General features: G+C 37.4%; 1 protein-coding gene across 18 annotated transcripts in view; it reads left to right on the forward strand.

The window, feature by feature from the left end:
- Positions 1-26,871, forward strand: part of MECOM (MDS1 and EVI1 complex locus) — a 543,708-nt gene extending 516,837 nt beyond the window's left edge. For 13 of the 18 annotated variants that reach the window (XM_032359866.1, XM_032359967.1, XM_032359873.1 and 10 more), the window contains 8 exons: positions 3,417-3,443; positions 8,955-9,121; positions 10,193-10,270; positions 14,179-14,348; positions 16,571-16,715; positions 20,421-20,657; positions 21,494-21,677; positions 25,293-25,615. In XM_032359866.1, coding sequence (XP_032215757.1) covers positions 3,417-3,443; positions 8,955-9,121; positions 10,193-10,270; positions 14,179-14,348; positions 16,571-16,715; positions 20,421-20,657; positions 21,494-21,677; positions 25,293-25,427 — 1,143 coding nt within the window. In that variant the 3' untranslated portion in view covers positions 25,428-25,615. Of the gene's footprint in view, positions 1-3,416; positions 3,444-8,954; positions 9,122-10,192; positions 10,271-14,178; positions 14,349-16,570; positions 16,716-20,420; positions 20,658-21,493; positions 21,678-25,292; positions 25,616-25,648 lie in introns of those variants that run through there. The other 5 variants (XM_032359880.1, XM_032359887.1, XM_032359978.1 and 2 more) reach the window with 3 other exon arrangements.
- The last annotated feature ends 361 nt before the right edge of the window (positions 26,872-27,232 follow it).

Raw genomic sequence — 27,232 nt, forward strand, 5'->3', positions numbered from 1 at the left:
GCATCTGTCCAATGCTGGCAGCAGAACCCCACAAACATGCCTGCAGGAACACAGTGGCAGTGTATGCTTCCTTCCAACACCAAGGATCCCGTCTCAGTGGAAGGGACTGCCTACTGCTGCTATTATAATAAGACTTGAGAGTGATAATCGACACACTGAACACCCCGTGTGTTGAATCCTGACCAAGCAGACGGGACTTCTGGCATCCTGGAGCAGGATCCTGGAAGTCCTCGCTGCACCAACTGCCAACGCTGTACTTGCTGGCTGGTGGGCTGCCTAAAGGGTCTTTGGAGATGCATCCAGGGCGGGAGGGGAACCATTCAAGATTCCTGCCTCGGAGGCTATTTACCAACTGCTACAGAAAGATTTTGTAATTTTTATAACCATTGTGGCTGTTTTCGTGTGTAATGGCTATGGATCCCTGGGGTACAGGTGAAATAACCCAGAAAAGCTTGGGCTACCCCCTTTTCATCAAGCCTTCAGACCCAAGAGTCTGTTCTTTCAGAAAATCTGCCTCAGGTGTCCTAAAGTTTCAGCAGAATTCTTTCTAGTACTCCATCAATTCAGTCCTAGCCGCAAGATCCACTTTCCCTTAAACAAAGACCAACAAACGAAGACAATCTGCCAGGATGTGGGGCTAGAAAGGAATGCTTTATGACGGGCTTTCCTGCTTATTAACAAAAATGCTTTGGTTTTGAGCAGTGCAGTTCATCTCTCTGAGCCTTCTCCATCAGCGTGATGGGAACGTCCCTTCCAGCCTTACCTGGCTGGCTGTGTGGGTTAGTGTTCATGTATATAACATGGTAGAACACATTCTGCCTGGCAAGAGGAAGGACCTAAATGAGGGAAAGCTTTCATTATTCGTGAATGCAGAAGTATTCCATTTTGAATGTAAAAGAATGCCAGTAAAATACTCTCCTGCCATCCTCTGAGCCCACCTTCTTTGGTGGGACTATACATGGATCTGGCAGCACTGGGAAAGGCCCTTACTGTGTTCTCAGCACTGCCTGTTAGCCAGCAGTAAGGGCGCCACAGGAGGCCAAAATGGAAGACCTAGCCTCTGCTTCTAGGGCTTGCCATGATTTTGTAGCTAAATAAATGCTTGGATAAAACCATTCATGACTCCATTTTCCATTTAAAGTACACTGGAGTAAGTCACACTGTCCCTCTGGGGCTTCTGTATCTTTGGTTTCCAAATGGGAATAATACTTTCCCTATGTATTTCTCAGGGTTCTAATAATAATATCATCATCATAATGAAGGAGACCACATATTGTTAATGTTTTAGGGAAAACATAGATATAGGAATATAAATTCTTGGTAGTGGCATTCTATGGGCAAGCCTGATTTTATAATTTTTGTATGTCTTTGTATTCTACTCAGCATGACCCTCCTCAGGGCACATTTCCTAATCAATGAAAGGTGAACATGGCAATAGATAACTTAGATATTTATTGAATTTTGTTGAAAGATTATCACGCCATCTCACTGCCTCTTGGAATAATAAAATATATTTTTAAAAATCTTGTCAAAAATATCTAGAAGAGAGGGGCGCCTGGGTGGCTCAGTGGGTTAAGCCGCTGCCTTCGGCTCAGGTCATGATCTCAGAGTCCTGGGATCGAGTCCCACATCGGGCTCTCTGCTCAGCAGGGAGCCTGCTTCCCCCTTCTCTCTCTCTGCCTGCCTCTCTGCCTGCTTGTGATTTCTCTCTCTAATAAATAAATAAAATCTTAAAAAAAAAATATCTAGAAGAGGGATACCTGGGTGGCTCAGTGGGTAAGCCTCTGCCTTTGGCTCAGGTCATGGTCTCAGGGTCCTGGGATCGAGCCCCACATTGGGCTGTCTGCTCAGCAGGGAGCCTGCTTCCCTCCCCCACCTGCCTCTCTGCCTACTTGTCATCTCTCTCTCTGTCAAATAAATAAATAAAATCTTTAAAAAAATATCTAGAAGATATTGGAACACATATAAAATTAGAAGATAATGCCTTTTTTTTTTTCATTCTCAGGGTCTAAATTCTGCACTTTGTTCCATTTTTAAAGAAGTATGCTTTCTGTGTCAGGCCACTAGGGGACTATTTAGATTTCTATTTTTCTATTATAAATAAGTTAGTTTAATGTAGATAGAAATAAGTACTGTAGAGTTTCTTCCTGGATACATGGTTGAAAATTGTGGGGTCTTAGTTCAGATAATAATTTTGAAAAGGAATGACAGCCACAAGTAGGTGAGATGGAGGGAATGGTATGAACGTGTGATCTCTGGGATGTCCATTTCATTGGGCAATTTGCATTTTAGGTACTTTGTATTTACACTGATGACTCGTTTGAACTGCCATAGAAAGTTACGCTGGTAGTTACGCTGTTATAAAACCAGCTCTTATTCCTTGGATTGAGTTTCCTATACTCTAAATATGTTTTTGGTTGTTAATACATTTTATTTCCAGATGTTTGGTTTTGTATGCATCTGCAACAAAGACTCTGTTTTACTTCTGTTTCTGGCCTTTATTCACTCATTTTTATTTCCTTGTTTTTAAAGTGTCTGACTGTCCTGTTACTGTATCTCGAAGAACTTGGAAAAAGTTAGTGTTTTTCCAAGTTACCATTCATATATTGATGTGAAAATCACTTAAGTCTTTTGTCCTTCATCTTCTAGTTTGCTTTCAGCAAACTATATTTCTTCTGCAATAAATTTTTTATCCTTAAAAACTATGTATCTTCCTTATTAAAGATAGCATAATTTATAAAAGCAAGAAATATCCCCGTTAGCCAAGCAAAATTATAATTTTAAGGATACAACATTTAAGCTCCCTGGAAGTGTTCCCAACTCACTGAAGTTTTCCCGGGTGATTCTTAAGTTGACATAGGTAACTATTTGTAGTTCTTTTAATTAATATCCTTATGTGTTTTGGCCATAATGGTCTGAATCCCAAGCTAATAAAAGCCAAGCAGTGCATTTCCAAGTACATTACCTTTTTGTTACTCAGTGATTCACGTTTGAGTAAATATCTTATTTTCTTTGTTATTAACATTATATAAATGCAAGAGACTAGATTTGTTGCTGGAAATTGCTAAAGTTTTATTTATTGAAGTTTAGGACTTTTTCAATGAGTTAAAAACACATAAGAAGGAAGTATCTACTTTGCTATTTAATATTTGGTAGTAGGTATTGTTTAGGTTTCTTGGAAAAAAACATTCTGGTTTATAACCTTGATGCTAAAATTTAATTTAGGTAAATAGAGGAAATCCAGCAGTGTTATGAAAACATTTAATTTTCATTTCCAGAGCCTTTACTCAAGGTACAGTTACATGATAAACAAAAATTACAAAGTCCGTATAAATGTTAATTTCTCAAAGGATAGATTGCAATAAAGATACTGATACAGAAGTAATTTTTTGTTTTTGTTTCAATTTTGCTCCCAGTTCCAACTGCCTGATCAGAGAACTTGGGTAAGTTTCCTACTTATATTTTTGACTAAAATAATGTACCATTAAAAGGAAAACAACTTATATTATAAAATGTTATGCAGACGTAAAGAATTCTGAGCCGCTTTCCATTAAATGATACGGCTTCAGCGGATTGCTTTCCAGCTTCGTCAAGCTGCAAAATACTTTTCCATTTTAATTGGGCATTTAGTGTGCTATAAATTGTTTACAGAAAGAAGTTTATTTTATAAATTTGACCCATTTCATGTAATTATACCTTGATGTAGAACTGTTTCTCGGCACTGGGGAGTATGTTGTTAAAAGAGCCTTCGAGATGGGTCACTAAGTGGAAACAACCATTATTTGGGGGAACCTGTATCAGCATGTTAAAGATGCTTTTGATAAAGCCTTCAAAAGGTTAAAACCTGAACTTACATGTAGACACAAGCTGACATTGGAATTCACATCCATATATCCCAGGGCTGAACTTGGTTCTGGCTATTTGGAATAATAAGACTAAATGTTTAAAAATCCATATCTAACTAGTGAATGAATCTTTCAGCCTTGGGGCTCACTTCCTCAACTTTCAGTTCCTGTTTCCAGATTTAGTCAGTTGTCAGGTAAAGATACTAGGGGACAGCTTTATTTTTATTTATTTTTATTTTTTTTGATCAAGATACAAAGAAGACTGCTTGCTTAGTTTTCACTCTCAAAACTTGAGTCGATGGAAATACATATAAATAACATATATTACAAAATTTCCTCTGATTATATGTACTTCTACTTCTTCATTCTCTTCTTTACTCAAAACTCTTCTGATTCTGAGATATGTGTAAAATCTTGGACTATAGTTTAGTCTTTTTAGTCACCATATAATGATAGATAAATTATTTTAAGTTGGAGTACTTTAGCACTTAGTTTAGCACCTATTTCCTCTATCCGACATTAGATTTTCTTTACCAGAAATTCATCCATTTTATTTCTTCCATGGAGTATGTGATGAATTGTGATTTTTCTCATTTTGATAGACTTTTAAGGATTAAGTTCATTTATTCCAAAAGAGATTAAGAGAAGAGAAAAGGGAGAAGAGAAGAGAGGAGAAGAGAGAGAGAGACCACGACTTTCTTAGAAGAATTTGTACAGCTGATGGGGCTGTGCTTTGATTACACTGTCTATATTTGCAGTGTTCCTCTTCTGTCCTCCCTGGCAGAGGTCCATTCTGAGTATTGTGGCACAGGGTCCTCATCCTTTCTAAGGTGGAGTGTTACTTGACAGTACCTATGTGGTTGGCTGCTTCATCCATAAGATGCTGTCCCCTACATAAATGCCCAGTGGTTCTACCCATTTACAAAAGCCAATTCAGATTTTAAGTTAGTCTCCCTTTCCTGCTAATACAACGATATAGAAACTGACATTGTAATGCTTTGGAAACACTCACATTCCCTAAATCATAGAGTTTTCAGAGCCATGGTTTATATTTATATTATAAAACATAGATATTAGTAGGAACTACTAAAATATTAAAGTTTATAATTTTAATGGTAAAGAGATTCTAAGGGATTTCATAATCATGACTGCTTAATGTGATACATGGAATGAGATAGCCATAAACTATGAATACTTACCTCTCCCCCAAATGGCCATGATTTTGAGATTTCTCAAGATTATCAACTGAACAAATATAGAAAACCACCAAATCTACAAACTTTCCCATCATAAGTTATTTATGAAAAGTTAGTTGTTTTATGATAAAGGCATGTGTAATCTAATTTGTAGAACATTAGGTCACATAATTCATGGTGCCATTGGACATATCATTTCATATAATCAGATTGTCACTTTAATGGTTTTAATGAGAAACTTCTTTATGTCATCAATTATTGGCTGCCAGATAATAAATGTTAAGCTAAGTGCTTAGGACCCACTTGATGATATCTTGCCTGCTGAAATGTTTTTAAAAATACTAACTTTATTTGACTAGAGAGATAGCTACATTTTTTGGTAGGATCTAGGGAATTCTGTCTAAATATTAGTTTGCGTCAGTATAAAGTTAATAGCCTCTTGGGGATGGAAAGGGGGTGCAATGACTTCCTCTTCCAGACATCTGGGCTGCAGATACCATCAACAGCCATTATATATATAAATAAAAATTACTGTTCCATAGAAAAAAAACCTGTCATTTACTGATCAGAGATTAGCCAATGACATTAATAGGACACAGGGCAATGCATTTCTAAAATATATGATCTAATTTTTCCTCTTTTATTTTCCCCATTCTCAGCAAATTTCTTTTTCATAGTAGTACACATTGCCCTCTTCATTGGATTTTTCATAAATTGAAATATGCAATTAGCTAGATTCTGTTCCATTGATCCCAGTTCATGTTGATTTTTAACATACCAAGCCAGACTTCAAAATAAATGTCAAAACTTGCTACTTCTCTTATAAAAGGCATGTTTTTTCAGGAAGACCATCATACAAGTCAGCGCACAGAGTGAGAAAGTTAGGGCTTGGACCCATGCACCAGATGAAGCTCATCTTAATCCAACACCTTAATCCAAGACAGAGGCAGACTGATGTTGGTCATAGAATGGCTAGCCTACCCAACTGGCAGATGTCTAAGTCACTTCTGTCTGTCCTAATGGGGAAACATATTCTTTTCAACTGAGGTCAAGTGCTGTGAGAGCAAATCTTACAAAGATGAAAGGGAGGATTCGGTGGTGACTTTTATGTTTGGTGGTTGCTAATTGGACAGAGTGGTGTGTGGGTATGGGTGTGCGTGTGTGTGTGCACGCTTGTGTGTGCACATGGTGTTAATAACTATCCTATCCTTGGCTCACTTCCCATCTTCCTTCTCTCCCTTTTCCTCACTCCTATTTAATCCTCTTTCCCTTTAATATGAGAAACCAAGGTAGGTGGTGGCTTTTAAGAGAAGCATTCAGGTCACCCCCATTCTTTTTCCTGTTATCTTTAAGAATGTCAGTGTTTAGTCATCAAGCCCATAGTGTATTTTCTTGTTTCTTGAGAGTTTCCCCAAATTGAAATAATTTGAGGTAATGTAATCACAGCGATCTTTCTTCAAAAGGAGGTATTAGCCACTACTAAAGCAAGACACATTTCTCAACAGCCACTTGCTCTTAAATAACCTGAAGAACTTGTAGTTTATATGTGCTAGAGATGAAAGCCGAGAATAATAGTCATGAGTAAGCTATTTTCCATATAAAAGGCAAAGTGTTTCTATAAGATATATTACTGCAGGAATCTGAGTGTGTCAGCAGGGCGGACACTCAGATGATTTAAAACCTCTAGATAATGAAACTTTACTCAAATATTAAATGTACATAAATAAAACATTAATAATCATCACCCATGCACTTACTCTTCCCAATAAATATATGGGATTGTGACCCTGACCCTTGCTTGTTTCTGTTAATCAGCTTGAAGGCCAGAGGTCATTTTTCACTTAGACAATTTATTCCAAGAGGGTGGAATATCAAAATGATTTTCTGCAAGAAACAATTAGGAGGAATAAATGCAAATAAAATAGTATCATAAAATATTTCTGGATTGATTTTTAATAAATAAAACCCAAAGTAAGATGAAAATGCTAATGTTTCGGCTGGAGGGGGATAATGGCCGTATTCTGCAGGGACAGAGTTTCCGCCAACCTCTCTCAGCAGCATCATCATTCCATATCTCTGCCCTGTGATCAGTAGGTGTCAAAATCCTTCATAGTGACAAATGTGCTGTCCACTTGCATCTGTGGAGAATGTTTTAGCAGCTGAGTGATTATGAATCAAACCCCTGAGCTTAGAGCCCCTACCGCCTCCCAATGCGTTCACATTTGTTGTCTGACAAGTAAATGTATCTTGACTTTCCTCTGAGATTTTTTTGCACGGTGTTTGATGAAAGACATTTGGCAAATTGGCAGTGGTACCCTGTACGTTGCAATTTGTAGCTAGCATTAGGAGTCCGGGCATGAAATGAGAGGGCAGGCTCCGGGATAAAGGGAAAAGAGAGAGCTAACTACAACATGAATAGTCATTTGAAGGATCGCACATACACTGTTCCCTTTGTAAGAAAAGAATCATCGTCTGGCCGTTCTATGATGATTTTGCTTCACCATAAGGAGTCACTGGTATTCTGTCCAGCTGCACAGCCACGGAATAGAGATTTTGTTAATTTTCCTTTTGAGTGCAAAGTGTTGCGTTTTCTTTCTATCCTGAGCTCATAAATTAGGCCTTCAGTTCGGTCCTGCCATCCCATCAGTGAAAGAATCCTCCCCTTGGGTTAAGCAGTTGTTTGAATGTGCAGTTGTTACTGTTCTTGTCCTTGTGTGGAGTCTCCTGGTCTAACACCCCAGCTCTTTGAGAAACTCAGAGTGCATCTAGAGTGCAAACACCTTTTTAACAGCTTTCTGAGTTCTCCAGTGGCATAGTGCCTGAGAACCAAATAAATAATGGGTGAGTTGATTTAACAGGATGGCCTGAGAGTTTGCTTTTCTACTTAAAAATTCAGTAGTAAGCAGCTTCCAAATAAAATATGAGCACTGAGGAAACTTAACATTTTGGGAGGGTTGAAGGAAAGGGGAGAGCCCTTCTAACTGAGAATGGTAAGGATCGAGCTGGCTTTCAAAAGAAATGCCACCCTCCGATTGTGACTGTCAGATGTATGTGCAGGTGGACAGAAGCGTGAAGATTATAAGCAAAATAAATTAGGTTGTTTGAGGGGAAGAATTAGGCAGGATAGTGTTTTAAGATTATTTCTCTAAGAGTGTGGTTAGGCTAACTACTCCCCTTATAACGCCTGTGCCAAGTTCTATAACATGAAGTCATGATAATGTATCATGAACTGTCATTTCAACTCAGTCTTTGCTCGGAACAAAGTAATATTTCTTCAAAATTCCTTGTATATGATCCCACTTAAAATCGTAGTATATCCAGATATTAAGTTAACCTAGTCTTGGACGAAACACCTCTTCCGCCTTAATTTTTTTCTTTCTACACTACACACATTTGGCTTAAGCTGTAACTTTGGAACACGGCTGAAACTTTGATGTGTTTGGTGCTATGAATTCTTTATGTGGAGTGCCATGCTTCCTATGGTTTTTATTACCAAGGCAAGGCATGCGGGACCTCTCCGTGAATGTCCAGTTCACTAATGTGTAGTGTATAGTATAATGTATAATGTAATGGTAATGTTGTCTCTTAATTTAATAAAAAAGCTTTATTATGGCTCATGTATTTCATTGCTCAGGTCTATATCAAATTATGACAAAATGGCCTAACCAAGATCTTTTGAAGAAGTTCACCCAGCATTCTATAAGCATGGTTCTCTACCGTTGTTATTTCCTAAGTCAACAAGTCCTCTCATTGTCTGTCTATTTTTGGGACACTGCAGCCTTTTTCTCCCATCCACCGTGGTCAGCTGATGTGATGCTTCCCCTTTCTTAACGATTTCTTGGTTTGCTAGAGGTGATTATGGAAGAACAGACATCGGACTTGTCCTTCACGGTCTTGTGCTCTTGCTTTTCAGATGTCAGCTATTGAGAACATGGCGGAGAAGCTGGAGAGCTTCAGTGCCCTGAAACCGGAGGCCAGTGAACTTCTGCAGTCAGTTCCCTCCATGTTCAACTTCAGAGCGCCTCCCAATGCCCTGCCGGAGAACCTCCTTCGGAAAGGGAAAGAACGCTACACCTGCAGGTGACCGCAGGGCCCGTGACAGCCCACTTTCCCCAGGTCTCCCCTCTGATTGCAAAAGGCCCTGCTGTTTGTTTTGGAAATTATTCTTGATTGGATGATTAATCGTGACCATGATAGATCTCCAGCACTTCAAAGTACTCTTTATTTAGGGAGATATAAAAATAGTGGTTTTAAAAAATTATTATTAAATGAGAATTTTAACACAGGCCATTTGGTTGTGATAAATGAGGTTGGAAAGAGTCCAAATACTTGTTTCACTTTGATATTTATGAATTTTCTTTCACAGTTAATTATTTTCATCCAAAGGTATAATACTACTGTCTTCGAGCATACATTTATTAATTGTCATGGCATTGAAGAATAAGGCCATTAACAAAGGACGAATAGGGTCGATAAGTGAAGAAAGCTAGTTAATAAGTTTCTTGTTACCCATCAGTAATACAGTAAAGCTTGCTTTTTTTCTTTTTTTCTTCTGTTCAATAAATTGTGCTTATAATTTCTGAATTGTCTTCGGAAATTTGTGGCATCTGACTCAGGCATATCAATTTATCTGCTCTTTGGAAAATGTGTCACTTTCTTTCCAGAAAAGCTTTTATAGGAACATACCTTGATGGATGGGGTCTTCGAATCTTGTCTGATCTGATACCACTCAATGTACCGAGTTGTCACTGCGGCTAACATGTAAAATGAGTTGAAACATTTGAAATCTGTTTACATCAGCCCAGAATCACAGACTCTTGTCATTTTTTTATCCCCTTGTCTGGTTCAGTTTTGTGACTGTAAAGATACAGAGTTAATAAAAGAGGCGTATGGGGGTCATCAAAACTAAAGTCTATTTTCATAAAGTGCTTGCTTATGCATGAGCAAATTCAACCAGATCTCATAATGCAGCCTTTATTAGTGGAGTTATTTATATCCATAGAATGGCTTTGTTGCAAATTTTAAATACCAAAGACATGTGAGTTCCATGCAAGATTAATTAAATCAGGAATCAGCATCTGGCTTCTACGCAGCTTGAGTGAAATAAAGTCGATTGTGCTGACTTTCTCTTATAAACATCTTTCATAACAGATACTGTGGCAAGATTTTTCCAAGGTCTGCGAACTTAACACGGCACTTGAGAACCCACACAGGAGAGCAGCCTTACAGGTTTGACAATGATTTTTACTAAATACCTTGGTAAATGCTATAGTAATTAGAGTGGATGTATTGCCATAATTTTAAAGGAGGCTATTTAGTGCATGTCTGTATGTCCTTGCAATTTTGAGTCAAAGAAGAACTGACTAGTAGCTAGGATAAAAGGTATAAGAGTTCTAATTTTTTAAATCAAGGCTTTGGACATCTCAGTTGAAAAGGTCTAGCAGGATCTAGACCTAGGGTCTAGATCTAGATCTAGCATAGAATAAGCATTTAAGAAATGTTAGCTTTTTAAAGACCATTATTATTGTTTTAGTGAGAGAGAGTATGGGGTGGGGAGAGGCAGAGGGGGAGAGAGAAAGAAAATCTAATTAAGCAGTTTCCATGCCTAGCACAGAACCTGACACGGGGCTCATTCCCACCGCCCTGAGATCATGACCTGAGCTAAAATCAAGAGTCAGACGCTCAACTGAGCCACCAGGTACCCCCATTTAAAAAACTATTTAATGCTCTCTCTCCTCAATAATTGGTGCAGTATTAATTGACAGTAATCAGAACATTGCAGCCTCTCTTTCTCAAGTCTTTAATCTCTGTGAGGAGTTAACAAGCAGTGTGTAATTTTACTTCCCCGGTGTAGCTACATATGTGTCCCCAGGTCCCATTAGGAGGTTTAAGGAGTAGACCTTAAACCTGGAGAAGTGGGAGACGGTAAGGAAGTAGGAGCAGAAAAGATGAAATAGACTAGTTATAGGAAGAGGGGAAATTCTACCAACAATTTCTAAACTATCTCTTGGCTTATTCTGTTAAATGTCAAAATCAGCCACGTGACACATGGGACATGTGTCTAACTTTAATATTATTGTTTACTAAAGAATGAAAATTATCCAGATCCTCTTCAGTTTTAAAATAAAATCTACATTGTTTTATGTGCAATGCTTTGCATATAGTGCTAGGTGGTCGTAAATATTTTTTAAAGAATAAATGTGATTTACCTTAAGTCACATTGTGATTTCATTCTGCCTTGAAATTCTGATGCAGTGCATATACTTAAGATTATTTTTGTCGGCATTCTCTCTCTTTCCATTAAAATAAATAATTTTTCAGGTTTCAAAGACTTTCTTACATATAAGAAAAAAGAAAGTGGGCAGATCAGTGAATGCTCATTTGAAAAGAATTGACATTTTAGGAGAAAACTGGAGGGACTTAAGCTCAGCAAATAATAAAATGTTTTCTTAAATTCTTTCTTTCCTACACGTTTTATAAATTACTAGTCAGAAATGACACTTCTACTTTAATAGAATGGACTTTATAGAATAAATCTCAGAGAGATATAAAAATGGAATTTGTTAGGTGATTTCCTTTTTTGAGAAAAATTTCAGATCGCAGGAATTCTGCTTCAGTGAAGGAAAGATTTCAGCACTTACATTTTATTATGGCCAAGGATCTGGTCTCGACTATATTGTGCTCATTTTGCTCTGTACTCGAATTCAATGGTTTTAGTCTACTCCATAAATGGTATGTTTATTTTTAAAAACACAGGCCAGAATTTTGGCATAGCTAGAGATCTTAAACAATTTTTTGTCTAGCTCCTCTGTTTTACAAGTGAAGAAATTCAGATGCACAGATGTTAATTGCCTTCTGTAAAGCCTGGTATTAAAAGATCCAGAATTAAAACCCAGACTTGGAGCTCCCATGTCAGAGTTTTTATCTCACACCATAATCTCAAAGGCTCCCATGACCCTTGTGTTTACATCCAAATTCTTAATGAGTGTATTGGTCATGATATATGTATTCATTTTAAGAATTTTTAGAAACTTAGACTCCTGACTACCCTAACTAATTTATTGGAGCAGAAAGCAATGATTTTTTTTTTTTTTTTTTTTTTTTTTTTTTTTTTTTTGTATTCAGTAGCACTCAAAACTTTTGGCCAAGACATTAGCAGAGGAAAGATACAAAAATAACAGATGATTATTGTGTAGAATGTTCTTATTGGCTGATTTTATCTGTATTAGTGTAGATGATGTCTATTAGATTTGGAAGAGCCCCTTTGCATACGAGCAGAAAGCTGGAAGTGTGTCAAAGGCAAAATCTCTCTAATTCATGATGTTCATAGAAAATGTTTTGAGTGAAAAATGTTTGATGGGAGTATAAGTTTTCTCTAGTAGCGTTTTTGAGGTTGTTCTGCTCAGTACAGCACAATTGTGCTAATTGTATCATTATTCTCATTGTAGTGGGCCTTGGGAGTCCACAGAGTTATTGCAGAGGAGGCCATGACTCATATATATATATTTTTCAAAAGCAGAGGCTAAAATAACACAACTACTATGAATGTGGGGTCTCACGCATTTTTAAATTAATATTGTAAGTGAGGAAAGTTGAGGAGCCTCATCATGCCAGGACACTTTTTTAAGGGGGAAAAATGAAATCAGTCCTTGAGTTGGTTTATTGATACTATGCCAAAGTAACTAGTTTAACAGATTTATTTTCCCCACTGAACTAACTAGACTTCTGGCATCACGTAAAGACAGCCGTAGAAACCCAAACACTTCGAGTGGAATGGGGTGATTTCTGATGTAGAGCACTCGAACCACTGAGTCCATGTTCAGAAGTGGGAGAAGGACCCTTCACATATGGAAGAAGAAGTTCAAGATTGGCTGCTAGGTTAAAAATTTTCACTTAAAAGTCATCTAGAGAAAGCTCTTTTTTTTCTTCTTCTTCTTTTTTTTTAAAGAACACACATACAAAAAAGCCACACAAACGAATAATGCAGTCTTTACTTTAAAATGCCAAAGGAGACTACCCCATAAATTGTCACTTTTCTTCTTTATCCGTAAGAACTGGGGGGTGTATGGGGTGAGGAGGATATGTTTTTATTTAGGTTTAAAGGGGAACTTCAAAATAACTTACGATTTTTTTTTTAATCACATGGAAGGCAGAAACAATTAGCCAACCAATAATAAGTGTTTTCCTGGAAAACCAACCTGGTTCAGAAATGCCACAAACTCTGTAAGAATAGAAATGGAAAGTTGGGGGGAATAAGAAGAGCAGAGATAATGAAGACTTTATTTTATTCCAAAAGTAGAATTTAGTTCCACTTTTACTTTCTTTTTTAACAGTTCAAAGGTGGGGGTACCCGGGTGGCTCAGTGGGTTAAGTGTCTGATCCTTGGTTTCCATTCAGGTCATGATCCCAATGTCCTGGGATTGAGCCCTGCAGCCCACTCCCTGGTCAGTGGGGAGTCTGCTTCTCTCCTTCTTTCTCTGCCCCTCCCCATTCATACACAGTCTCTCTCTCAAATAAATAAATAAGTCTTTTAAAAGATATAGTTTAAAGTTTATTAGAGCAAAGGCTCTGGGGGCTTGTAATCACTACAGATTATGAAAATTTTATTGTCTGGTGTGGACTCAGTTTTTAAAGGTTTGGATTCTTTACTGCTCTTTTTGAGAAGATAATAGAAGTTCCTTTAGGTTTTTCAGTTGAGAAAGTGAATCTACCAAGAAACTGTTCAATTTTGAATTTAAGAGTGATCTTTTACTTAATTTGAAGAATACGTGAATTTGTTTCGTGTTTGTTTACAAAGGATTTATTGGTATTGTCCTAAGTATAAGGTAAAACCACGCTACTATTTCTTAATGTCCTTAATTCTGTGAGGTTTATTGAAAACATGAAAACTGATGACCCTAATAAATTTGGAACCAATCAAATTGTCGATACTTTATTATGGTTTTTCGTAAAGTCATGAAAATCTTTAATGGAATCAAAGTCTATTGGAATTGAAATCTTGGCTGTGGAAATAGTGTTCTTCTTTTTCATTTTCTCTAAAATGTTTTATGGGTGATAATTTTGGATATCTGGCTTACGTGTCTTGAGAAATATCTTTTGATTTGCTTGCAAATATTTTTTTTGTGCTTATTTTTCAGATGCAAATACTGTGACAGATCCTTTAGCATCTCTTCCAACTTGCAGAGACACGTTCGTAACATCCACAATAAGGAGAAGCCCTTCAAGTGTCACTTATGTGATAGGTGTTTCGGTCAACAAACCAACTTGGACAGACACCTAAAGAAACATGAGAATGGGAACATGTCTGGTAGGTAATCTGTTGTGTTAGGAGGAGAAGATGGCTCAGTTTTCTTATTTTAAAAGATAATCATGAATAATATCATATGACAACTATACTTCTTAAAAAAGAGATAATTATGATCTTTCTTCTCTCCTTTCGCTTTGACACCAGAAGCAGATCCTAAAATTTGCAGCATGTTTCCCTTAAATTATAGAGTGCCGTGATAGGTGAATAATATACAACTCAGGACCTTATTTGGATTGTTTTCTTATTCTCCTGGATTCGTCTCAATTATGGGTAATCTCAAACAAAGAGAACCATGACCCAGTCTCCTAGGAGAGTTATAAATCAGGATTTCCTAAATTGCAGGGAGAAATATTTCTGCATATTGGTGCAAAATGGGGACTCCGGGCATGGCAGTGTTTCCACAGTGGCAGCCCCAGAATATTGTGCTCTGAATATTAGCTTAGAAACCATGGCTGTGTTTGCAGAGGTCCCTACAGTTCAGAGAATATCCCCAGGGTAACTTTTCAGAGATTCGTGATGGAAGATTGTTGACATGATCAGAGCAACCCATAGCAAACGACAGTGGCGTGTGATTTGGGTCATAAATTCTGATATAGAATTGAGTTAAAAGTGGCCAAAAAGCCCTAACTTTCCCTTAAGTCAGACTTGCCAGCACATAGTTAGCAGAAGAGATGGTAGTTTTTCTTGCCTTTGCCTTTGGCTTCTAAGAGTTAGATAATAAATCATTAATTGGTATTTGCCAACTGGTATATGTGTTTGGAGCCACACCGTGTGGCTATAATTTGTTTCAAGAGAATCAAGAAAATGCCTTGGGGGCAAGGGAAGGAGCAAGCAATGGGTTCAGGAAAAGAGATTTTATTTAAAAACAGGAAAATGTTGAAGTTGTACAAAATAGCTATTTTTACTTAAGGAAATTATTTTATTATTAATCCTTCTCCCCTTGTACCCAGGCACATGGGTTACAATCTTGGAGGGCTACTACATAGAACTGTATTACTGTTTATTTTCCTCTGTTTATTTTCCAAAGTCAAATGACTGTGGTCTCAAGATACCAGATTTTAGAGACGGAAGTATAAAGTAGTCAAAGTCTAAACTGGCCACACATTCCAACCACGTGCACCCTTACGGCATTTTCCCATAATTTTTCTAATCAAAAGTATACTGCTTTTGTTTTGTTCTTTTAAAGATTTATTTATTCCAGAGAGGCAGAGGGAGGGGCAGAGGGAGAGAGAGAAGCTCAAGCAGACTCCCCACTGAGAAAAGAGCCGGATGTGGGGCTTGATCCCAGGACCCCAAGATCATGACCTGAGCTGAAGTAAAGAACTGGCTCCTTAACCAACTGAGCCACTCAGGTGCCCATAATCAAAAGCATTTTGGAAAATAATTAAATGAGTTAAAAATGTAACATGTCTAAGTTCAATACTTGTTACCCGAGATAACTTTATTCAGCTGAGAGCTGTTCTCCCCTCTTATCTTGGTTATCTGAACTATTAGGATGAACTGTTAGATTGTAGTTATCTTGCGGGAAAGGTAAGCAGCATGAAGTAAGTGTTGATGTAAATTTGACCACATATAAGGTGTTTATAGTTGTGTAAATTTATAAAAACCTCACAAACATCCTGTGAGAAGGTATTCTGATTCTAGTTTTATAGTTAAGGAAGCTGAAAATCATCTTAGAATGAGCAGATCCCATATTGTCCTTTTAATGCTGTCCCACCTCAGTTTCTGGGCTGGTGTGCTAAGTCTACTCACTGCCTCACTCACCAAATCAGAATACAGAATTTTTGGCACGTTTTCAGTCTTTATTTGGTAATGTGCTTTAGCACAGGAACAATAAATACATATTGACTGCAACCAGGACTGAGTATATAGTTTCTTCTGAAGGAATCTATTTGGGGCTTCTTTATAATTTGCTTCACCCCATTTCCTCATTTTATGAGTGAAAATCTCCTCTTGTCATAGTGGGAATGGAAGGAAGCTGTGGGAGAAACATCTCTGGGAGACTGTACCACATGACTTCAGTGGTTCAGAATATTCCCCAAGGTACTTTCATCAGCAGGCGTGTGGTAATTTGGGAAGACGTTGGCCTCCTGAAGTTACCATTATTAATATTCCAAAGAGCCTGTTTTAGGAAACACTGATCAAATGAAGAAGGAAAGAGGTTCAAAATAAGTTGTTCATATCAATAGTAGTCTTTTCCTCAAAAGACTCTCTACCCCCAGGTACGGCAACATCGTCACCTCATTCTGAGCTGGAAAGTACAGGTGCCATTCTCGATGACAAAGAAGATGCTTACTTCACAGAAATCCGCAATTTCATTGGGAATAGCAACCACAGCGGCCAGTCTCCCAGGAACACAGAAGAGAGGTAAAGCTGAGTTTTTCCTTTTTTTTTTTTTTAAAGATTTTTTATTTATTCATTTGACAGACAGAGATCACAAGTAGGCAGAGAGGCAGGCAGGCAGAGAGAGGAGGAAGCAGGCTCCCTGCCAAGCAGAGAGCTCAATGCGGGGCTCGATCCCAGGACCCTGGGATCATGACCTGAGCTGAAGGCAGAGGCTTTAACCCACTGAGCCACCCAGGTGCCCTGAGTTTTTCCTTTTTAAATGCTCTGATTTCTGAAATAAGTATGTTCCAAATAGATTTGCTGTGCTCATTTTTGTGACACACTGTAACTTCTACCAGTTGTGGCTGGCATTTCTTTAGTACAGATTAAATACTAAATGCTCTTCAAAGCGCTTTGTGTGTATGAATTAATTTAATTATCATAATAGCCCTATGAGGCTACTATTACTATGTAATTTTATCAGTGAAGGAATGGAGACATCACAGGTAAATAACTTGCCAGAGGGCACATAAGTAATTAATAAATGGGATTCAACCTGGGCCATCTGGTTTCAGAGCCTATGCTTTTACCACCATTCTGTTCTGCTGTTCTTGATAACTAATTAGACGATTTTATCAAAACTTACCAAGCAAAAAGGAAAGCCACCACAGGGATTCAGTTGATTCAACTGTGGCTACTATTATATATCATGTGTATATTACAGATAATATAACTAGATGTACGTGTGTGTGTGTATGTGTATATATATGTGTATATATACACACACATATATATATATAAAAGGTGTGCGTGTATATATATACATATCTGTATATAACATACCTATTGAATATCATTTAAATATCTTTTACCTAAAAAGCAGTTGAGACTTCTTGGTATGATTCTTTCACTACCTATGGGCTCTCTCAGGTGGATATGCATTTAATTCTGGCATGTTTGTTTCAGTGGGTGTTATCATCTCTGTTTTTAGTGACCTGGTGCCTTGCTTACCTCTTATCATTATCAACCTCAAGCATATATGGCTTAATTCCTAGAGAAAAACTTTTAATGCTGCTGATAATAATAAATACTTACCTAATATTTATATTTTATATGATGTTAATGAAACATTATTATACCAAAACTACCAGATTTAATTCTTCTTATCTCTAAGTTATAATTAAATATCTGATATTGAGAACTAGATTGAGAACTAGATTTTTTTTAACATAACTATCCAAGAGCCTATTCAGTTAGGATGCTGCATAGTCAATTTTAATGTCAAATGAAATAGTTCTTGAAAGCTCCGTTACTTTTCATCATGCAAATATTATTGTTAGTGTCCTCTATTTTTTGATATTATTAAAAGTCAAATAATTATTTAAGGTAGTTTTTACATTAAGCCAAAGTTCACATAAACATTATTTCCCCAGATAAAATTATATATAGAATTCCCCAGATAAAATTATATAACAGAAGAACCTCTTTTCTTCAACTTATTTAGGGGAAAAAAGAGAGAAGATCTGCTTTTACATGACCCTTCCCAAATTCTAAGAGGTCTGATAAGAGCTATGACTTTGTGCAGTTGGACGTATCTTTTCCTCTGCTTGCCCGTGTGTGTGTGTGTGTGTGTGTGTGTGTGTGTGTGAGTGTGAAAGGCAGAGGATGGAGGGAGTGAGATGAGCATATGTTCAGAAATACAAAGTAGCGTGTAAGTAGTGCCTTACATTTTGATAACAACATTTACATGACACAAAAGAAATGTTGAACAAAAACCACCATTTGGGTTCTGAGATGCCTTTTCAGATTTTCTAGCCCTTTCCTGGAGATTTGTGAGCCCACATATAGCTGCGACATCTGGCTTCAACATGTCCAAACAGCACAGAAGTAAGAAGATTGAGTCATTTAACTTCCCCCCCTCAACTCCTATCGGGGCTACTTTTGATGAATAATTTATCCCCCATAAATTGCCACATTTGAAAGCATAATTAACAAATAGGTTTTCTTAATCATGTTGGCTTTGTTACTTTTGGTTTTCATCCATGCATTCTTTTGTTCTTTTACTTTTTCTTTCATTTAAAAAAAAAATAACAGTTTCAATCCATTCAAGCTAGCAAGTTGGCAGTGTATCTGGAAACTAATAATTTATGTCTGTGCAAAACGTGTTTTAATCATTCTTTGATAAAAGTGGTTAAGAGATTGGCTGTATAAAAACATTAATAATGATAATACAACTGTTTTTAAGATTTTTACTATGTGCGTCTGTCACACCCAACGTTGTTTTGTTTTGTTTTGTTTATTTATTTACCCCAGAAAATATAAGTATTTAATTATCTCTTTTTTTTTTAACATGGGAAAGTGATGGATTACATTGCTGATACCTGATCTCCTATAATCTGAAAAATAGTTCTGTTAAATGCGAATAGCCCACATTTCTGTAGCAATAACTTAAATTTCAACAAGCTTTCTGAACTTGGAGGAAGTGCCTTAATTTCCCTGGTCACATATATTTAAAAAGAGGAGATTAGGAGGACATACTCTGTAGTTCAAAGCATTTGTAATTAATCTGGAACTAAGTTAATTTTGACTTTTAAATATTACAATGAAACTTAAATTTACTTATACATCTTTATATTTTTTTAAGATTTTATTTATGTATTTTAGATAGAGCACAAGCGGGGGGAAGGAGAGAGACAAGCAGACTCTGAGCTGAGTGTGGAGCCTGACATGGTGCTCGATCTCAAACTCTGAGATCATGTCCTGAGCTGAAACCAAGGGCCAGGCGTGCTAAACTGACTGAGCCACCCAGGCGCCCTTCAATTTATATGTTCTTTCTGTTTATTTTAAAGCCTGAGAAATTTGTCCTGCTTTTATAGATGCTCTCAAATGTATCAAATTGGGACTTCTTTGTAATTAAACCCTTTTTTGTAATTTCACATTTAAATCACATACTATAATCCTTACAACCACAAACTAAAGAATTGCAAAGGACTTTTAGAATAAAATATTCTTCTTTTGTATCACATGAGACATGCATGCTAAGTAAGGTTCAAAAGATAATCACACAATTGCATTTTTAGATAATTGCCCACCCTGATGTTCTTTTGAGAAACAGGGAACTTTGTTACATTCAGACCATTGAGGCTAGTTTGAAAACAGTAAAAATAAGTGAGCTCTCCATCATTTCCAAGCTTGAGCAGGATGTCTAAGTGGCATACACCACAAATGTCACCTAGAAATATCAAATACCACGTGTTCCCTGACAGCTCTCTTAACATTTTGTTTGAACTCCTTGATTCACTCTAGGTGTGTGTGTTGAAGTTTTTGTCAGTGTTGTTCAGGGATATGAATTTTCCAGAAAACTATTATTTTAAATGGTGGGCACTTATATGGTAATTAGGTAACATTATGTAGAGAAGACATATGTAGGCTTTTTATATCATATATAACAGTATCATTTATCAGGCAAAGGTCGGATAAGGAATAGGAGCCTGAGACAGTTTTTCTAGCTCTGCCAGAAGCCCCATTTATCCTCTGAATAATCACCCAATTATTGTTTTCTTCATTCTCTCATTTGTGAAGTAACATTACTTTCCATGGTTGCCATAAAGCATAAACAATAAAAATTGCCTGTAGAAGTGCTGAAAATCCTGAACTATTTTTGGGAAGACATGAGAAGAGAGCCAGCTGCACGTTTACAAATGAAACCAATAATGGGACCTGTTTCTTTTTTTATGCTTTTGAAAGAATGAACGGCAGTCATTTTAAGGATGAGAAAGCTTTGGTGACCAGCCAAAATTCAGATTTACTGGATGATGAAGAAGTAGAAGATGAGGTGTTGTTAGATGAGGAGGATGATGACAACGATATTACTGGAAAAACGGGGAAAGAACCAGGGACAAGCAATTTACATGAGGGAAACCCTGAGGATGACTATGAAGATGCCAGCACCCTGGAGATGAGTTGCAAAACGTCCCCAGTGAGGTGAGTACCTGGGGTGACATTAGTAAATAAGTAGGCGTAGATACACATATGCTTGCAAGTCTCTCTGCTCTGTTTTTCCATTAGGGCAATATTTCAGGCCATGGCAGTTGATGAGCATTGAATCATAAAAAATACATTTGAATCAGAAAACTGTATTTGGTGGATTCATTTTGAATGGGTGAAAACAAGGTAGCCATCATAATCCACAAGATTAGAAATGCATTGGTGTCTGTGGAACCCTGATTAACCTGAGATGACAAGAATAAATGAAAATTAGATGAGTACCCAATCACTTACGTAGATTGTACTGTAAAACCCAAAGAAAAATGGAGATGGCAATATTATCTAATTCATTCAAAAATCTTGTATGTTATTAATCCAATATTAGGGAGATCAGTATCACTTAATTTGATATGTAAACTGTACAGGTAGGTTTTTAATGGGAAAAAAATGAACCAAGTAGTTAAATTTATAAGAATATTCTATTTTCATATGGAGAGTGGGTGCTCACTAAGTCTTATCATGACTGGCTTTATTTTAAATGGACATTATAAACTATAAATTGTGCCTCCACTACATTGCTGATCCTACACCATTGCCTTTACCTCTTATCTACATGTGCTTTGGTTATGAAGAATCTTAAAACAAACATGTTTTTAAGATACAGTATGTGTAGACACTTTAAAGAACCCAGTAATGGATGCATGCTTCTTGATACTGCAAATATAATACAAAGTTTGACAGCTGTATGGATTCACATGAAAAGTGATTTGGTTGGATAACAAACTGAGAAAGAAAGAAAAAACCCTCTGTGCTTTCCCATTGGTTCATTTTAGGTATAAAGAGGAAGAATATAAAACTGGACTTTCTGCTCTAGATCATATAAGGCACTTCACAGATAGCCTCAAAATGAGGAAACTGGAAGATAATCAATATACTGAAGCTGAGCTGTCTTCTTTTAGTGCTTCCCATGTGCCGGAGGAACTTAAACAGCCGTTACACAGAAAGTCCAAATCACAGGTACATGTTCTCCTGCAGCACAGCGTCATGGCGACATGGTGTCTTGGGCACCAAAAGGCAGATAGTCTCTCTGGGCAGTGCTCTAGAGTCTGAACAAGTTCAGTTGCTTGACTCAAAACTTTCCTACCTTGACCCTATGACCGAATCCAAGATGGTTCCCCAGCACAGCCATGAACATGGCTGCCCTCCACACAGATGCTTCCATGACAAACCTTGTCCTCCAGTAGCTTTTGCCTGACTGCAATTCTCTCACTTCTGTAGAGGTAGTCCATAGTGTTTGCACCTATTTCTGTATGACTTCGGAGGGATTTTTTAATTAGTTTACATCTGTAATTCTTGTCAACCTAAGTGTATTTCCAGACTTTGGTCCCTTATTATATTAGTAAATTAACAAGTCATCTAATTTATAGCATCTAGGATATAAAACTATTAAACTGAGGATCAGAGATGAAATGAGTTGCCCGAAGTCTGTAGCATCTTACTGGCAGAGCTGGAAAGAAAACCAATTTATTTTTAATTGAATGAATGAATGAATGAATGAATAGTACATTTATTGGGTTCTACGGCATTCTATCAGCACTGTGGAAACAAAAATAAATCCATTTAAGGATCCATAAATACCAATTAAAAGAGCCTCAGTTCTTTATCACAGAATAAAGGAAGTCAGTACTTTCTGCTGACATCCCTACTCAATCACATTGTTCAATTCATTTGGGTTAATCACAGAGAAGAAGAAGAAAAGAAGCTTCCTGTTATTACCATATTTGTTGGTCACTTTGGTCTAATTGAAGGTGAGCCCACTTTGGTGGTGGCCTGACATATCAAACCATGTGACTGCATTGGCTCGTACATTTAGAAATGCTTTCCGATTTGGCTGAGATGTTTTGGCCTTAGCCATTTGCTCTTAGCAGCAAATGTGGTCGTATCTCAACTAAGGTGGGAAAAACATCGTGCTAGTGGGATAATGTAAATTCTTAACTCTCAGTCAATTCGGTAAAAATTGAAGATATCATGTAAGGTAATAATAGGCAAAAGGAATGTTCGTTTTGCATTGAAGTAGAGGCAGCTCCTTACCCTCAGAGCTTCTAGCTGCATGAACTTAAGAACATCACATCAAGACTGTGGGCGCCACTTCTTCATTGTAAAGTGGGGTGACTAGAGGCCATATCTAAGGTCTCTCCGTGGTGTATGATTCAGTGGGGATAAATATTAATTTTCCAGTTCCCCACATTAACAATAAATTAGCCAGAGTAGACATCTCATTTTTACTTGGACATAACCATCAGAGGTAGTGAGTATTTTTTTAAACCCTTGGTATCCCATTCTTCCTTCCTAATTGATTGGAGACATATCAGAGGATGCAGGCTTTCTTTCCTTTCTTTTCCTTTCCTTTTTTCTCCTTTCCTTTCCTTTCCATTTCATTTCTTTTAATTATTCCACCAAAATGCTTATAAGACACAGTACCTAAAAATTCCTGAAGCTGTCCAGAGTGATTGAAAACAGAAAGGTCAAGAACCCAGAGATTATAGATGTGATCTATTTCGGTACCAGCATTGTGACATAAAGTCCCTGCCTAGCTGGACTAACAATTACCATCACAAAAAATGCTAGTGTATTGTATTTTTCATGTTACTTGATCACGCCGTATATATCAGTTTAAATATGGTCTTTTTGCAAACTAACTTTATTTCATGAGACTTTTTATTCATTCATTCAATTGTTATTCACTGTCAGTGATGTCCAAGAAGCAGATCTTTGTACATGAAAATGTGTATTTTACTTGATTACCAAAAGGCAAGTATTCTATATTTTCCATTTTCTAGAATCTGAATAGAGATAGATGACTTACTCAAAACATTGATATATTTTCTCTGATTATTATAGTGATTGAATCCAAGATAGCTGAACAATACAACAGTGGCTGCATTCTGCATAGTCACCTCTTTGAAAATTCCTATCCTAAAAATTAATTTCATGACAATAGGTAGTTTTTATATCCAGCAATCTATGTTAGTTAATGCTTATAATTCCTTCACAGCCCTTTGAGACAAGTTTTTGTTATTATGATCCCCATTTGGTAAGAGAAAAGTGACCTTGAAAGGTAAAGGAACTTCCCCAAGATCACACAGCTAATTGAATAGAGGTCATTTAGAAGCCAGGAACCCAAAGTTTTCTTTAAGTTTCCTTTCATTTTTCCAAATATTGGAATAGGCTTTGTTGAAGCCATTACAGAATACTCTTTATCTTGATATCTAAATGCGGGTACTTAATAAAAAGTTCAATGAGTTTAGTGCTCACCTTGCTCATATTTTAGACTCTTAAAATAAAACTCTTAAAAGAACAGGGACTGTATATTACTTTTCATTGATTCCCTAGGACCTAGCACAGTGCCTGGTGTAGAGTAGATGCTTAGAGTTTTTTGTTATATGTCTGTTGAGATTTTGTAGAGGTCCAGAAGGTAAATTGCATACATAAAAGTCAAATGTATACATTGAGAGCAATGACCCAGCAAATCAGAATCAGCCTACAAGAGCAGATTTTCTAATTGAATGCCATGATTATGGAAAAAACCACAGATTGGCCACATGTCTCGGCATGACTCTCAGAGATGAAATTCTGCTTAACAACAGAGGCATTTGGTCTTTGTTTACAGACAGTGGAATGTCTTTGGCAGGACTTTAATGATCCCACTACAGCAGCATTTTTGACAGGCAAGTTTAGCAGTGGATGAGACCAACAATAGCAAATCAACAGTGAAAAGTTCACTCACAAGTCAAGACCAAACATTTCATTTGACTATTTTACTTGGCAGCAAATGGGAGATTCTCTGGAACAGTTACTTAGAATTGACATGATAATAAGGAAGAAAGAGCACTTCTTCAGAGAGCACTGCCATGTACCTTCTGCTTGGCAGACACTGGCATTCAAGTTGGTCAGAACATTGTTGGGTCTTGTGTTGTATTTTATTTTTCGGTAAAGCTGACTTGATCTACCTGAGCTTGCAAGGTTTTGGGTAGTCAACTTTGAATATTTGAAACATGGAGGGAAACCAGAGAAAGGACACTGGATTAAAAGTTGGGCAGAAATCACTTGTGCTTCTGCCTCTCCACTGTCTATTTGAGTGACTCAGGGCAAGTTGTGTCACCGTCAGCGCTAACCCTCTCAGTTATAAAGTGCAGGAGTCGATGGGAAGTTGTCCTCTACTAGACCCCAGTGCCATCAAAGCAGGTCTATGTCCCCTTCATCGTTGCAGTTTCGATCGTAAGCACACAATAATATTTTTGGTGGCTTGAACAGGTGCACAAACAGTGGCTGGATGACATATTTATGCTGGGTAGGGGGAGGACTCGTGTTTCTCAGTGGAGACACTTGACATTTTCGGTTGGACAATTCTTTTTTTTTTTGGTCCTGTAGGACATGTACTTTTGTGGTCCCCAGGCACTGAAGACCAGCAGTAACACCACATCGTTACGATGACAAAAAGAAGCCCATGCTTTTCCAAACACATCCATGAGGGATGCTCCTAACTCTGAGTCCCATTCCCCCAAGAATATTCTTCGAATTAAAAGTGATGTTTTTCAGTGCCACTTACCGAGTCTCTCCTTTTTACCCCAGGCATATGCTATGATGTTGTCATTGTCCGACAAGGAGTCACTCCATTCTGCATCCCACAGTTCTTCCAATGTGTGGCACAGTATGGCAAGGGCTGCAGCGGAATCCAGTGCCATCCAGTCCATAAGCCACGTATGACATTACCAAGGTCGACCAGAGTGGGACCAAGTCCAACAGTAGCATGGCTCTTTCATCTAGGACTATTTAAAAGACTGCTGAGCAGAATGCCTTATAAACCTGAAGGGTCACTCATTTAAAGTCTGGTGACCTTAAACTGAATGCTTAAAAAAAAAAAAAGAAAAAGAGAGGAAAAGAAAGAAAAAAGAAACTATTTATTCTCGATATTTTGTTTTGCACAGCAAAGGCAGCTGCTGACTTCTGGAAGGTCAATGCAACTTAACGTGATTCGGTGAGAATGAGCAACTTGCGGGCAGGAGGCGTCCTGGCCCACCCTGCCCTGGGCTGTGGGCGGGCGCGAGGGCTGTGGGGATGGCGGCATTGACATGAATGAACACTCCGTAGAAACTGAATTCTCTTTTGTACAAGATCACCTGCCACATGATTGGGAACAGTTGCTTTTAATTACAGATATGATTTTTTTTCTTTGTTAAAGTTTTATGTAATTTAACCCTTTGAAGATGGAAGTAGTTGGATGAAATGCACACTCGATTATTATAGAAACTGATAACAGGGAGTCCTCGTTCCCCCTTATCTTTTGCCTTCTTAAGTACATTGTGTAAAACTAGGGAAAAAGGGTATGTGTATATTGTAAACTATGGAAGTTCCAGCGCTCAAAGAGGTTAAGTCAGTGAAGTAACCTGTTCATCACCAGTCCCGCTGCACCACTACACTAATAGAATGTTTGCCAAATCCTTGTAATAACATCTTAATTTTAGACAATCATGTCACTGTTTTTTTAATGTTTAATTTTTGTGTGTGTTGTGTGTATCATGTATTTATTTGTTGGCAAACTATTTTTCGTTGATTACAATAGCACTGTTCCAGTCAGCCACTACTTTCTGACGTCTGAGGCACGCCCCTTTCTGAATTGCAAGGACCAAGGTGACTCGACCTGTGTATGGGAGTGCCAAATGGTGTTTGGCTTTTCTTAACATTCCTTTTTTGTTGTTGTTTTGTTTTCCTTCTTAATGAGCTAAATATGAATAGATGCAACTTAGTTTTTGTAATACTGAATCGATTCAATTGTATAAACGATTATAATTTCTTTCATGAAAGCATGATTCTTCTGATTAAAAACTGTACCCCATATTTTATGCTGGTCGTCTGCAAGCTTGTGCGATGTTATGTTCATGTTAATCCTATTTGTAAAATGAAGTGTTCCAGACCTTATGTTAAAAGAGAGAAGTAAATAACAGACTGTATTCAGTTATTTTGCCCTTTATTGAAGAACCAGATTTGTTTTCCTTTTCTTTTGTTTGTTTGTTTGTTTGTAATCTCATTTTGAAATAATCGGCAAGTTGAGGTACTTTCTTCAAATGCTTTGTACAATATAAACTGTTATGCCTTTCAGTGCATTACTATGGGAGGAGCAACTAAAAAAATAAAGACTTACAAAACTGGTTATTTTTTCCACTGTGTGATATTTTTCCTTCTTGTGCAATTTTAGGGATCCAGTGATTTAAAGATATGATGTCTGGGAACTTGATGCCCTGATAGATACATGGAATGTCAAACATGTGTGTATTGTTTTGAGATGACATAGGGATAGACCTTGAACCACAGGAAATTGGGACTCTGGCCCATTCTTCTGAACTTTCTCTGTGCGGCACAAAGTCAGGGCTCATATGCGATGCCACAGGGTCCTGGGTCTTACATCACGTCCAGGGCACCCATGCTAGTTAGTATAGAGAGTAACCTCCTGTTTTTCTACTCAGCTTTATATAGTGCATCCTAAAAGTTGTTCTGATTTCAATTTTTGTTTT

The sequence above is a fragment of the Mustela erminea genome, chromosome 1 (assembly GCF_009829155.1).
Source record: "Mustela erminea isolate mMusErm1 chromosome 1, mMusErm1.Pri, whole genome shotgun sequence".
Classification (NCBI taxonomy): domain Eukaryota; kingdom Metazoa; phylum Chordata; class Mammalia; order Carnivora; family Mustelidae; genus Mustela; species Mustela erminea.